Below are 14249 nucleotides of genomic sequence, written 5' to 3' on the forward strand. Positions count from 1 at the left end.
AATACCCAACCTCCCTAACACACACATAGAAGGATCCAGTCATTGGGGAAGGAAGGGTCTTACATTTTTATGGGTTTGATCAGGTTCTCTGAGAAAGATTCCCCAGTGCCCCTGGCAGAGGGAGAGGAAAAGAAATCATTATGAAAGATAGCAGAGCACCTTGCTTTCTAACTAGCTCAGAGGAAACTAGTTAACCAAAGCCTGACCTGCAGAGTTTCTCAGAGCCACACTGAACTGTGGGAATGGAACGCTTACATCCAGTCAGTCACCTGTAGCCATCCACTGCATATGAGGAGGAGGATGAGAAGGCCACTGCTGAGAATCATATGCTCATTGAAGAAACCAAGACCAAATGATAGAATTCTAGAGTACTTCCACTTCCCCTGCCCCTCAGCTTACCCCTTTACTAAAGGTCTGTCTCTAAAAATCTTTAACCAGTGCTTTATGTTCAGCTATAAGAAGAAATGACCTAGGCTAGACATAGAACCCAAGGGCAGAACACTTGTCTACTGAAGGGACTCTGGCTAGCTGGAGCACGGAACATGGCTCTGCCAGGCCCTGCCCTTCTCCCACATTCCCTCTGCCTTGCTAAAAACCCTTGGATTACATTTCTGAGCTAGCCACTAAGGCCACTTCCTCCCTGAGGCTGACTACCAACCAAGGTCCAGGTATCAAAATATTGATACCCAGCAATCAAAAGCCCCCTTTGGCTCACCTAATTAACATGCCCAATTAAAATTAAACACCTCATCACCTCATCCTAGCACTGGGTTTCCCCTTTCATCTTTATAAACTACCATTTCTGTATGTACCAAGACTGTCTCCTCTGTGCAGAGGCAGCCCTTTGTTTCCCTTTGGGATAAATATCCCTCTCCTTTGTTCCTTCCCCTTCTCCCTCTTCCTCTATCATCTGTTTTTGTCTCTTATTCCCAGCCCTATGTCCCTCTGAGGCAAATAATCTCCTTTGTGCTGAGAACTTGGTCTTGGGGGGTCCTGAGCTGATAGTGATCCTTAGTATACATCTGGCCCTATCTGTGCATAAAATATTTATTGTAAAATAAATTTAAAAATTACAGGGGAAAAAAACCCCAAACCAAACCAATCAACCCAACAACCAACCAACCAAAAGACAAAAGCAAAAACCCCACAGCTTAAAGGTGCTTACCATCAAGACAGAATTCAATATTGTGAGAGCAAGTGATGGAAATCCAGACCTAGGGAAAATATGATTTCTGATGATAAAGGAGTTAGCCAAAGTATACAAAGAACATAAATTCAACAAAAAGAGAAAACAAACAGTCCTGGTAAAAAATGGCATGGGGATTTCTTCACAAAGAGTATGCACCAATGAACGTGTGAAAATATGTTCTACATCTGTTACCACGAGGAAGTTCAAATTAATATCAAAGCCACACAAGGTTTCAGGGTGTGGCCCAGTGGCAGAGTACCTGCATTCCATCCCCACTATCCAAACCTGACCAGTTTATCCAATCTCTGCCAGGTATGTGGCATCCACGATAAAGCCAGTATTTGGAGGTCTAAGGCAGGGACATGCAAGTTTGATGGCCAAATGACACTTAACAGATCAGTGGTTGTGGGAGGGAGGGAGGGGAGTTCTAAGGATGTGTAGGTGGAGTGTAGGTTAATTTTGGGGTGGACAGTAAAACAATGTCCCATAGATCCATCTATCATTTAAAATACATACCTCTAGTGTGGGTGAAGAGTGTGTGTATGTGTGTGGGGAGGAATTTGAGGTAAACCTATGCTTTGTTAAATTTTGTTATGATCCTAAAGCTGCTCTAAAAACAAGGGCTAATGAAAATGGCAATTTGTAATTTTTTAAAAATTTTATTTATTGTATATGAGCACACTGTAGCTGTCTTCAGACACACCAGAAGGCACTGGATCTCATTACAGATGGTTGTGAGCCACCATGTGGGTGCTGGGATTTGAACTCAAGACCTTTGGAAGAGCAGTCAGTACTTTTAACCACTGAGCCATCTCTCCAGCAATTTGTAATGTTTTGATGCTCTCCTATCTGGTCACCCAGAATGAGGCTTCACAGCCATTTCTAACTGGTGGTTTCTAACTCTAACAACTCAACGGACATCTATAGAGCTAGTAGAGGGGTGGGTGGTGCAAAGATTTGGCTTTATTTGGAAAATGCTATTTTCCCATTTCGGGAAGGACATGCTTGGCATGTCCTGCTCCCCTGGCATGTTTATTAAGCTGAAAGAACTGGATAATCTACGCAGACCAGAGGGTGGAATACTTGAGAAGACATTCTAAATAAGATGGTCTTAGAGGAAGTAGGAGTAATGAGTCAGAAGAGTAAGTTTTTGATGTCTGCTCTTTCTGGAAGTTGTGTGGACTTGGAGACATGGGCTAAGGTCTTGGTCAGTCTTCAAGACTACAAGAGTTCTTCCACTGTCTGGTGGCCTCAGCAAAGCCTTCACGATAGAGTGGTGGTGTCTAACAGTTTTCTTCTTCTGCAGGAAGCTCTATAAACAGGAAGGTAAGCAACTCAAAATAGCTTCAGGAAGTCCCCCAAACTGACCCGATTCTCTAGGCTTCTGTCAGAATAAACAACAAAAGCTGAGAGATCCCCTCATATGGAAGGAAGCAAAGCCAAGAAGAGGATTCTGAGAGGGAAAAAGCTACCAAGATGACTCTGAGGCCAGACCCGGAGGCAGCAGGAACCAACTGAGCTGCCTGGAAGAGGTTTAGATCAACTGAGGCACCTGGAAAGGACCCACTACAGCTTGCTGAGTTGCCTGTAGGCTGTGCGGTGTGTTTCAGGTTTCCAGCTTTTGTGAGTTGTCATCCATGCTGGGGTGGCCCTTGGTTTTGCACCTAAGTAATTTCTGCTCTTGTTAAGTAACCTCTCATCAAAACTCCTGTAAGTAATCCCAGTAGTAGTTCACCAAGTTGGACTTTGGTGGTATCCTTACTTTGGTCTGTCATTCCAACCTATGGTGAGTAGACTTGTGTTGAGTCTCCGTAGGAAAAATTTTGTCTCAGAAGTGGTTGCTAGCACGGCGTCTGGTCAGGCTGTGCTCTTGCTTCGCAGCTGACAAAAAGCGACATCGTTTTGTCCTCCAAAGCTCCTGAATGAACTCGTACATACTCTAGAAGGTGGTACCAGACACGTGGGGTAGCTCAGGTGCTGTCACAGGCTCCGCCCCTGCCCGTCCTGCCCAATACGCCCCGCCCCGCCGTTAGGATTCGCCCCCCAAAGGTCCCGCCCCTTCCGCTGCCGGAGCCCGGAACGTGCGCGCACCCAAACGCCTTGCGGGAGCGAGCGCGTCCCGGAGCCCACGGCCGGACGAACCCCGGGTGAGACCCGCGGACCCGGCTGAGGTGCGGGCGGGCCCAGGCTTCGGGTTTGGTAGGTGCTGGGGGAAGGGAAGAAGCGGGAGAAAGGGGAAAGCCGGGCTCCGAGGTCTTCGTCGCCGTGGGCACGCGGCGGGCTCCACGCGTGGCGTGCGGCGACCGGGTGGGCGAGGGTTGGGGTGAGGACGTGTGGGGGAGGGGCGGGGCCCGGCGCGCTGCGCGCAGGTGGGGCTGGCGACGTGGGCTACGGCCCGAGAGCCTTGCTTGCTGCTTGCTCGGAGGGTCCGGAGGGTGGGCTAGCCCAGGTGCAGAGAAGAGGCCTTCCTGGTCTGGCGAGGAAGTCCCGGACACCCCAACACTTAGAAAACTCCCGCTTCCGGGGTTTCGGCTCGCTGGTAGCGCCCGTGTTTTGTATTTTGAGTTCTTGTGCAAAATAAGTGGCAAGGCAGAGGTTGTCACTAGATACTACGTTTAGCTTACCCAGCCGTCGGCATTGGACGAAGCTTCTGAAGGTTGTGTACATTGTGCACCTGTCAGATGAGGTAACTGACTTGCATGCGGTCTGAGCCACTTACAGTGAGAGGATTTTATTCTGAGCATCAGGTTGTTTCTGGGTCTGTCTGTCTGTCTGTCTGTCCTTCAAGTTTTGTTAAGTGCTGATGTCTTGCTCCTTTCTCACTTTAACTCAGTTATTTAGGCGCTACATGCATTCAGCATGTCTTCATTTCTCAATGTGCTGAAGATGTGATCGCAGTTACCTGGGGACCCCACAGTACTTTGTGTCCGTGTAACACTCCCTGTGTCTTTTCTTGACCTGAAATACTGTCAGAACTTGAAATCATTTTTTTTCAGAAAAGAGCTTCAGTCGAGGGAAACTGCAGACCTGCTCTTTATTATTTGAGAACTTGGGAAGTGGGACGCATCTTCATTGTTTTGTAAACTCATTTAGCTGCTGTTGGAGCCCTTAGAGATAATGGTGGGGAGGGGGTAGTGCAATTCCTCCTTTGCTACAGGTAGGGAGCCTGACACCTGGTGAGGTAAGATGTCAAAGATTAGTGGCCGCCCAAGGGTAGAAATCTGGTTGATCTTCCCATTTTTGTGGGCTTGTAGGTCTGTTTGTCAGTAATAGTGATAAGAGCCCAGTACATGGAGAGCAGTTGTTCTCAAACTGGGTCATGACCCTTCTGGAGTGACCTTTGCAGACCTGTCATCCTAAGACCATCGGAAAGCACAGATATTTACATTATGATTTGTAACAGCAAAATTGCAGTTATGAAGTAACAACAGAAGTGGTTTCATGGGGGGTGGGGTGGGGGAGTCACCACAACGTGAGGAGCTGTGTTAAAATGTCGCAGCATTAGGAAGGCTGAGAACTAATGAGGTAGAGAGATGAGTTCAGAACTGTGGTCTTCGCTTTATACCCGATTCCCATTTTGGGAATACAGTCTTGTATTTCGTTTTCTAAAAAGAATGGCCAGCTTTCATTAATTTACGTGGACCTGAAGGTCAGATTGGCCATTGACAATTAATAACAGTCTGGTGGTGGGAGCCTTAGGAATTTATGTGTATGAATAAAATATCAATATTATGTGGGATGGCTCAGCGGTTAAGAGCACTGACTGCTCTTCCAGAGTTCAAAAATTCCAGCAACCACATGGTTGCTCACAACCATCTGTAGTGGGGTCTGATGCCCTCTTCTGGTGTGTCTGAAGATAGCTACAGTGTATTCATATACATATAAATAAATGATTCTTTTAAAAAATATCGAGTGTTTACCATTTAAATTGAGAGTATATGCAAGAAATGTTACGTATGATGTTAATATCTGCAGGCAGGCCTACCTAGAGTTGGGCTGGTTATTTCCAAACTGATCATCAGTTTGTATCTGTAGAGTAGCTGTGATAAACACAGCTGTAAGAATCACATGAAAACTGGGATACAGAATGAGACCCTGCTCTCTGCTTTAAACAACAAGACTTGAGAGAATTTATATACATTTGTATCTGAGTTTGTGGAATTCATGGCTTTTTAAAAAACAGTCTTGACATTAAAAGTAACAGCATGTGTGTGTGTGTATGTGTGCAAATATCCATAGCATTCCTGTGGAGGTTCTTTCTTTCTGTGGTGGGGATCAAATTGAGTTATCACTCAATTCCTGAGTCTTACTCTTCTATAAAATGAAAGTGTAAGAAACATAAGAATTTAGAAGTTTTAGAAGCATTTTGAGAAGTCTTCCTAGGTTAGGCTAAGGCTTGAAAATTTAATGGAAATGGAGTGTTGAAAGGGTGGAAGGTACTGACTAAAAAATATATTCACATAGTTTTATGTAAAAATTATTTTAATATCTGAAAAAACAGTACTGACAAAAATGTATAATTTTAAGCAAAAATGTTTAAAATCTGTACATTTATCTTTGTTTTGTAAAATAAAGTCGTTAAAAAAAAAGGGTGGAAGGATAGCTGTATGGTTAGAGAAAAGGAGTTTGGAACCAGGCATGGTTACTTACTCTGTAATCTACTGTAGAAATGCTGAGACAGGAGAATTGTTGCATGTTTGAGGCCAGCCTAGGCTGCATAGTGAATTCTAGGTCATTTTGGGATATAGAATGAGACCCTGCCCTGCTTTTAAAAAACAAAGACTTGTGATTGAATATTAGCATCCACCTGATCTCTGTTTTTCTGTCTCAGTGTGTATTTTTATGTAGTATACCTGTGGAGAAGAAACAATGGATTCCTTGGATCATATGCTGACAGATCCCCTAGAACTTGGTCCTTGTGGAGATGGTCACAGCACAGGGATCATGGAGGACTGCCTTCTGGGTGGTACCAGGGTTAGTCTACCTGAAGACCTTCTGGAGGATGTGAGTAGGAATAACATTGTTGCAAGCGTTTCCTTCCCCTCTTCTGACTCCCTTTCCTCTGCCCTCCACTTTCCTTGCTCTCTTTTATTTCCACATCAGTAGTGTTCCCTTACTACATTTACTACATTTAAAAGTATAGGGTAGTTAGTATTCTGATTAAGGAAGACAGTGTTAGATATAGTCTGTATGTCTGATCAGCCAATCAGAATAATACCAGCATGATATAAGTAAATCATATTATAACAAGATAATTATCACTAATTTAAAAAAAAAAAAAGGTTGGGGGCTGGAGAGATGGCTCAACTGTTAAGAGCACTGACTTCTTTTCCAAAAGTCCTCAGTTCAATTCCCAGTACCCACATGGTGGCTCACAACCATCTGTAATGGGGTCTGATGCCCTCTTCTGGTGTGTCTGAAAACTGCTACTGTGTACTCAAATAAATCTTAAAAAAAAAAAAAAAAAAGGTTTGATATTTTAAGAGCAGAATTGTGTTTCCCTTAAATGATTCTCCTGTTGTGAAACATTAAACAAACCCAGATTTGCCTGTGTTCCTATGGTAACCTTGTAGTCAGGAGTAGTATGTGTCTTGGGACAGAACATCAGGATGCCTTTGATACTTTAACAGGTAAGATGTAAAACCATCTATTAAGAGAAGGCTTACATGTGCTCGCTCTCCTCTTTTTTTCCCCCTCCCCTTTCTTTCCCTCTGCCATAGGGTCTCATAGCCTAGGTTGGTTTTGAATGTACCACATAGCTGAAGATAGCCTTGTTGTGGTCCTTCTTCCTCTACTTCCCAAGCACTGGGATTAGCCATATATTCCACCATGCTTTGTTTATGTGGTACTGGGAATTGAACCCATGACTTTGTGTGGTAGACATTCTGTCAACTAAGCTACATCCCCAGCCCAGATACAGTTGTTCTGCCAACTGAACTTCACATCCAGCCCTTGTTTGGATCTTCTCTGAGTACTCTTCAAGGAATTTTCTTCATGAGATCTGTTCTATCATTAGGTGCTGATTTTATTATGTCCCTAGTTCATGCCAGACATGTTAGATACTAAAACTAAAATTGAATGAAAAAAAAAAAAGATTTTAGGAAAAGATTATTAGATATTGAGGCTGAAGTGATTGGGATACATTCATGAAAGGCTTTTTGTGGTTATTATGTAGCTTCCTGTTTAAATTTCCATGGCTCTGTTATGTTGTTGGGGTAAAGCCATAATTACCCAACAGGTTTACATGTCCTTCTTTCTACTGCTATGCTCTCCCTTTCCTTGATGAAATGAAACATTTTTCTGAAGTTGCTAAATGAAACAAATCACAGATCAGAGGAAAATAAATGTATTGGCACATTTATGTTCATGTATATATTTTAAGCAATGATAAAACATTGATGCATTCACCAGTGTGTTTCCCTACTCTGGAGGCTGAGGTAGGAAGATTTCAGCTCACTAGTTCAAGACCATCGTAAAAACAAAACACCGTAAGACAGTAGGTTTCTTTCCTCCCCTAAACCCGTGTAGTTAACCACCACGGGCAGTACCGAATAACATTATTTAAGTTTCCAGGTGTCCTCAGCTGCTTTCAATCCCCATGGTAATCACTCTTTGTTGTTAGTTCTTTTGCTTTTTTGATTTTATTTTAACTCTTGCAGCATATTTTCCCCTTTCTGATCCCTTTAACTATTTTAACATTATCTAGGATAGGCTTTTTTGAGCTATACTTTAAAAGTTCTTAAACTACTTTGTAATTTGTGTGTTAAGCATATTATTCACAACATAGACATCCAGTATGTAGCTACTGAATTAAAAACGAAGTCTGTGCTAGACTTTGTGCATGCATACCTTTGATCCCAGCACTTGGGAGGCAAAGACAGGTTGATCTCTGTGAGTTCAAAGCCGTTTGATCTACAGAGTGAGTTACAGACAGCCAAAGCTACAATCTCAAAATGAAATAAACTATGTATTAATTAAAAAGCTTGGAAGTCTATCCTGCCTCCTTTCATTTTTTTAGTCCTTTCTTCTTAGACACCCACTTTGCCTCAATTACTTTTTTTCCTGCTGCTTGAATTCACAATGGCTGCCATCACATCCTGGTTGGCAGGGATGGTTTCCTTACAGCTTCTCCCTTGAGGTAATTCCCCCTGGATTATCATGTACTGCTATATTGTAATTTGTGTACTTTCTTTTTTTTTTGTTAAAGATTTATTTATTATATATAGTACATTGTAGCTGTCTTCAGACGCACCAGAAGAGGGCATCAGATTCCCATGACAGGTGGTTGTGAGCCACCATGTGGTTGCTGGGATTTGAACTCAGGACCTCTGGAAGAATAGTCAGTGCCCTTAACCTGTGAGCTATGTCCCCAGCCCATGTACTTTCTTTAATAAGCTCTTTGTTTTGAAATAAGGCCTAGCCAAGCAGCCAAGGCTGGACTTGAACTCACAATCCTCCTGCTTCTGCCTCTTAAGTTCTGGAAATGCAGGTGTGTACAACCATAGCTAGGTAATCTCTGATTTTTGAGAATTGAGTCAAAAATCATTAGAATTTTAGTCTGTTTAAAAACCTTCAGGATCATAGTGATGGCTACATAAGAAATGTGAATATACTTAAAACTCTTGAAGTGTGTACCTAATAGTGATAAAATGTTAAATGTTATATTCTGTGAAATATACTGCACCAACACACAGACCTTAACTATTTCTTTATCTGTTGCTTTTTCTTCATATTCTCCCAGCCTGAGATATTCTTTGATGTCGTTAGCCTATCCACATGGCAGGAAGTACTAAGTGACTCTCAGCGTGAACATCTCCAGCAGTTTCTGCCTCAGTTTCCTACAGACAGCGTAGAGCAGCAGAATGAGATCATCCTTGCCCTATTCAGTGGGGAGAACTTCCGCTTCGGAAACCCTCTGCACATCGCCCAGAAGCTCTTCCGAGGTCTGTAGCTCAGAGTTTTGTGATGGGGTTGAGCACACGTTCACTAATGTACACATGCTTTTACATCTTCATTTTCATGGACTGATGTGGCATCTGAGGACAGTGGTTTTCTGTATTTATTTGCAGCCTATGCTATTTTAAAAAAATATTGTATTGATTTACAATAGCAAGTACTCAGACCTTATGGTAATAGAACTCAGCTGTGTAACCATTATAAGGATTAAAGCATTGTCAGCACCCAAAAAGATCATTATGACTAGTTTTTAAACTGAAAAAAGCAAGAAAGACAGACAGATCCTAGCTTGTTGTTTGCCTTTTTTTTTCTGCAGAGAACATTTCACAACCGTGTGCATCTTTCTCTTTTAAAGTTGGGTCTTACTGTGTAGTCTGAGCTGATGTTGAATTTATGATCCACTTTGTGGTTGCTAGGAATTGGAACTCAGGACCCCTGGAAGAGACAGTGCTCTTAATCTCTGAGCCATCTCTCCAGCCTCCACATTTCTTTTTTTAAAAAGATTTATTTAATGTATATGAATACACTGTAGCTGTCTTCAGACACACCAGAAGAGGGAATCAGATATCCATGACAGATGGTTGTGAGCCACCATGTGGTTGTTGGGATTTGAACTCAGGGCCTCTGGGAGAGCACTCAGTGCCCTTAACCAGTGAGCCATCGCTCCGGCCCCACATTTTCTTAACTGATCTTTGTAAGTCACTGTTTAAATCCATAACATAGCATGCAGTGTGTTTTGTGTCTATTAGTTCTGTGTGTGGAGGATTTTGTTTCTTTTCTGGACACTGGCAGGTTTTGTTTTGTTTGTATAGCTGAGTTTTGTTGTACACTTGTACTTTCTGGAAATTTGTTCTTTTATGGCTTTCATATTAGGTTTGTGTCAAGTGCTTGTGGTAACGATGTTATGTGGGAAATCTACTACTTTCTCCCTGTACCATCTCAAGAGGCACAAGTTAGCAGTTTCCTACCATTGGGAATGGTGGCCACCTGTGTTCACTTGGTAAAGTTGTGACCGTGCTGGCCTCAGAATCTCAGTGATCCATCCACCTGTCTCCTGAGTGCTGGTGTTAAGGATACGGTTCACAGTGCCTTGCTACAATTCTTGAATCTAAGAGTGTCGTTTATTTTTTTAGTCAAGTCATTTGTTGTGTAGTGTTTGGGATCAAGACTTGTTTCTCAGAAGCTTTGATTTCATGTAGGGTACCCCTTCCACCTCAATCAGCTATTACTTCAAACATTGCAAGACAATTGAAGGTCACTCTTAGATCACAGTTTGTTCTCTGACCTGTGGAGAAGACCAGAAGCCTCTTGCTCTCTTGTTCTTGGGTGTCGTTTGGCAGATTTGTCTGAAGGGACAGCACTAGCTCCTTGAGTCTTGTTAAACTTGAATACTTGATTATGGCCCAAGACTGGAGAGAGCAGGCCTATCATTTCAAATCGCTTGTTATTCTGAAGGATTTTAAATTAGTATTTGAAGGCTCAGGTACATGCTAGGCAAATATTCTACCACTGAGTTGCAGCCTCAAAACCCATTCAGTTTTTAAGAGAAGAGTCCTCACTTGGTTGTCCAGGGCTTATAATCCTGCCTGACCTTCCAAATAGCTGGGGGTGTCAGGCACACTACCATAAACGGCTGCTTTTCTTTCTTTGGTGAGTTGTTAGTTTAAATTTAAGTTCACTTTTGGTGTTAGCAGTCTGTTTATTATGGCCCAGGTCTCTGGTGGCAATACACTGTCTTCCCTTAGGCAAAACAGAGTAGGACCCTGGCAGGATTTCAGAGGTGACATAGGGTCCTAATAGGAATGGGTAGTGCTGCTGTGCCGCCTCACACGGTGTGTCTGTGTGGCAAGTATACAAATAAGATACAGAGGTGAAGCTGTGGATTTCTGTGTATTTTTCTGACTTGATGGTGTATTTCAGTCCTAGTTTTGCTGAAGATAATTGTGTTACTGTGGTTACTATGAGTAACCTTAAATAAGTTTAGTTTTTAAATTACTTATTTATTTATTTTTACTGTTCTTTTCTTTTTGGGTCTCTCTTTCTTGGGTCTTATCTTTGGGTCTCTTTCCTAAATAGACGACGTTTTTCTTTCTGTGCCAAAACCACATCACTTCTAACTCATTACATATGTGTGGACTGATGCATATACATATGTACCTCTGTGTTTTTAAGATGGACACTTTAACCCTGAGGTGGTCAAATATCGTCAGCTCTGCTTCAAGTCACAGTACAAGCGATATCTCAACTCCCAACAGCAGTATTTCCACCGGCTGCTAAAACAGATTCTTGCTTCCAGGAGTGTAAGTAATACTCGCAGCTAGGAATCCAGTGTGGTGTGCGGCGTGCTACACAAAGTGGCATCACGTGGGTCTGAAAAAAGACCGAAAGAACCACTAACAGAACTTAGGCTTTGTCTTGTCGTCATGAGAATGTTTTTAGATTTCAGAGATACTAAAACATGAAAAACAAAGTGCTTCTTAGAGTCAGTATTCACAAAGAAAAGCAAAGGGTTTCAGATTCATCATGGGTTTTGAGGATGTCTAGGATGCCTTGGAATTGATGTGAAGTACATACTGACATATTCTGTCACATATATGCAGAACATAGAGTTTGGTGGCCTCAGGCTCCTTCCCAGTTTGATAATTCTCTGGGGCAGAAGTTACCAGGAGTTCTTAATTTTATTATATTTTTATTTATTTCCTTTGTGTGCAAGTGAGTGCTTGTGTGCAGGTGTGCACGTGCCTCACACAGAGTACGTGTGGTGCTGAGAGGAGTCTTTGCCAGGCTTGGTGGCAAGTGTCTGCCTTCTGAGCCGTCACCATGTAACTCAGATTGAGGCTTTTTACTTGAAATGCTTACAACCAGAAGTGTTTTGGTACTCAAGAAATGTCAGATTCTTTTTTTTTTTTTTAATCATGAATGACCAAACTTTAGATACTTTTTATTGTATATAATCATGTGTCTGTATATTTCTTTGTCATTTGGAGTGGGGAGAATTGGGCTTTTTTAACATTGAAGAGAGTAAAACATAGATTTATAGACTGTCCTACGAGCAAGTCTTGATGATGACCTGACACCTCATTTGGTCTCTTGATAGGATCTCTTGGAGATGGCTCGTAGGAGTGGCCCGGCTCTTCCCTTTCGACACAAGCACCATTCACCATCCCGAAGCCCTGAGGAGCGGGAGTGGCGGACCCAGCAGCGTTACTTGAAAGTCTTGAGGGAAGTAAAGGAGGAGTGTGGAGACACTGCCCTGTCCTCTGATGAGGAGGGTGAGTATCCTTGGGTATTTTTGGGAGTCTAGGGATTTGGAGCCAGTGGTAGCCATGTACTTCTCAGTAAAGGGACCCTCTTTCTTGTTGGGGAGGGTGGAGAGTGGGGCTTACCAGCTCTTGGTGGTTGAGTTGTTGAGACACTTTTGGAGTGACTACGTGCCCTTTTTATTCTTGTGCTCATGTGGCACTGAGGTTACATAGAACGTCTTGGACAGATCCCTGCAGGTCAGGGTCGTTGCACAGTAGGCCTCTGGTCCCATTGTGCCACTTGAGAGAACTGCTTTTCCCCTTACAGGAGAGTAGTAGTGACTGTTGGCCTGCTGCAATGCGACCCCATCACTCTGTTGAAGTCTCTCTCCTGGAAGAGCCGTTTAAATGTGTGCTCCAGCTCATCTGGGGAAGGGTCAGAAAGGAATGTGGAACCCTGGCCTCCATGTTGTTGGCTTAGCCCTGTTGAACCCAAATGGCCACTTACCCAATCTCCCCTATTGGAGTCCACAGCCACGTTGGATTTACAAGAAAAATTTTCTTTTGAAGATCTCAGCTCATGGCTTCCAAGCTCTCCAGCACGTTCTCCTAGTCCTGCGGTGCCCCTGAGGGTGGTGCCCACGCTTTCCACCACGGATATGAAAACTGCAGGTGAGAACTGAGCTGATTCTCGAAAAATGTAATTTTGAGACATCATGGTGTAGAAAAGTGAGCACTCCCTGGGGAGGTGGGGGCTGGATTCCTGCCTGACACCAAACAGTAGCTTAGCAGGGAGACGTGGAGAACTGGTACCATGCGGCATCCCTGCTTTCCTTTGCTTTGAAATCATTCTCAGAAACTGATCAGTTGCTATTATTGGTTAGAGAAAGCATAATTTTGCTTGAACTAGCAGTAGAATGTGTAGTTAGACCCATAGCAACTCAGTAGGCTGTAAAGACCAAACGAACTTGGTTTTGGAATAGGAACCAAAGGAGAATGCCTAGCCTCTTGGGTGTGCTTATGAGTCTGCTAAGTAGCTGAAACCATTTATTGGTTCATGTATAAAAAACATTGGTGGACAGTTTGACAAAAGATGCTGATCCTGGAACATTATGAAGACTTGTACTGCTTATAGTACACAGAATCAGAGGTAGCACATAGGACCAGAGGCTAGGCAGATTTAAGTTAGAGCACCATCATAGTCAGTGACCTGGTCCATGTGGTTTGGTTCATTTATTTTCAGATAAAATAGAACTTGGAGACAGTGACCTGAAATTAATGTTAAGGAAGCACCATGAGAAGCGGAAACATCAACCAGTAAGATTGCGGTGGGACTGGCCATTGTAATTTTCTGTGTGATGCCTCTGATTTGTCCCGAGACAGTGTTAGTCACTGCCTGGGTTATGCTTTTTTGTTACTTATCACTGTCAAAGACTGGAGCAACACGAAAGGCTACTTAGCATCAGAGGTCTGAGAAGCCAGCCAAGTGCTTTGGCTTTATCAGGATGGCTGACAGTGTGTGCTTCATCCAGCCTTTGTGGTTAAACTGGTATGTGAGACTCACCATCTTCCCTCTCATTCCCAGAAGTTGAGTTTATCCTTGCTCCTGCAGCCAGTAAGTGGCAGAGCCAAGAACCAAGCTTTGTGCCATTTCATTTTGTGTGACTTCATTATCATTTCAATATGACAGTATATCAAGGTGAAGAAACACAGTGCAGAAGACAGACAGCCATCTGAGAGAGGTGACGTAGGAAGAACAGGGATCGACAGTTGAGTCTGTCTGCTCCACTTACAGTGATAGTCAAACTAACCTCCTACGCCCTCAGAATCCTATTTTCAGGCTTGTAAACTATAATAATATT

The 14249-nt window shown here is 43.1% G+C and overlaps 1 protein-coding gene across 8 annotated transcripts in view; it reads left to right on the top strand.

The window, feature by feature from the left end:
- Nucleotides 1-3302: 3302 nt before the first annotated feature.
- Nucleotides 3303-14249, top strand: part of NFRKB (nuclear factor related to kappaB binding protein) — a 30602-nt gene continuing 19655 nt past the window's right edge. For 4 of the 8 annotated variants that reach the window (XM_080930304.1, XM_080930306.1, XM_080930305.1 and 1 more), the window contains exons 1-7: nt 3303-3388; nt 6021-6193; nt 8931-9132; nt 11318-11445; nt 12243-12417; nt 12922-13059; nt 13631-13704. In XM_080930304.1, coding sequence (XP_080786430.1) covers nt 6059-6193; nt 8931-9132; nt 11318-11445; nt 12243-12417; nt 12922-13059; nt 13631-13704 — 852 coding nt within the window. In that variant the 5' untranslated portion in view covers nt 3303-3388; nt 6021-6058. Of the gene's footprint in view, nt 3389-6020; nt 6194-8930; nt 9133-11317; nt 11446-12242; nt 12418-12803; nt 13060-13630; nt 13705-14249 lie in introns of those variants that run through there. The other 4 variants (XM_080930308.1, XM_080930309.1, XM_080930310.1 and 1 more) reach the window with 2 other exon arrangements.

The sequence above is a fragment of the Micromys minutus genome (assembly GCF_963924665.1).
Source record: "Micromys minutus genome assembly, chromosome: 16".
NCBI classification, from domain to species: domain Eukaryota; kingdom Metazoa; phylum Chordata; class Mammalia; order Rodentia; family Muridae; genus Micromys; species Micromys minutus.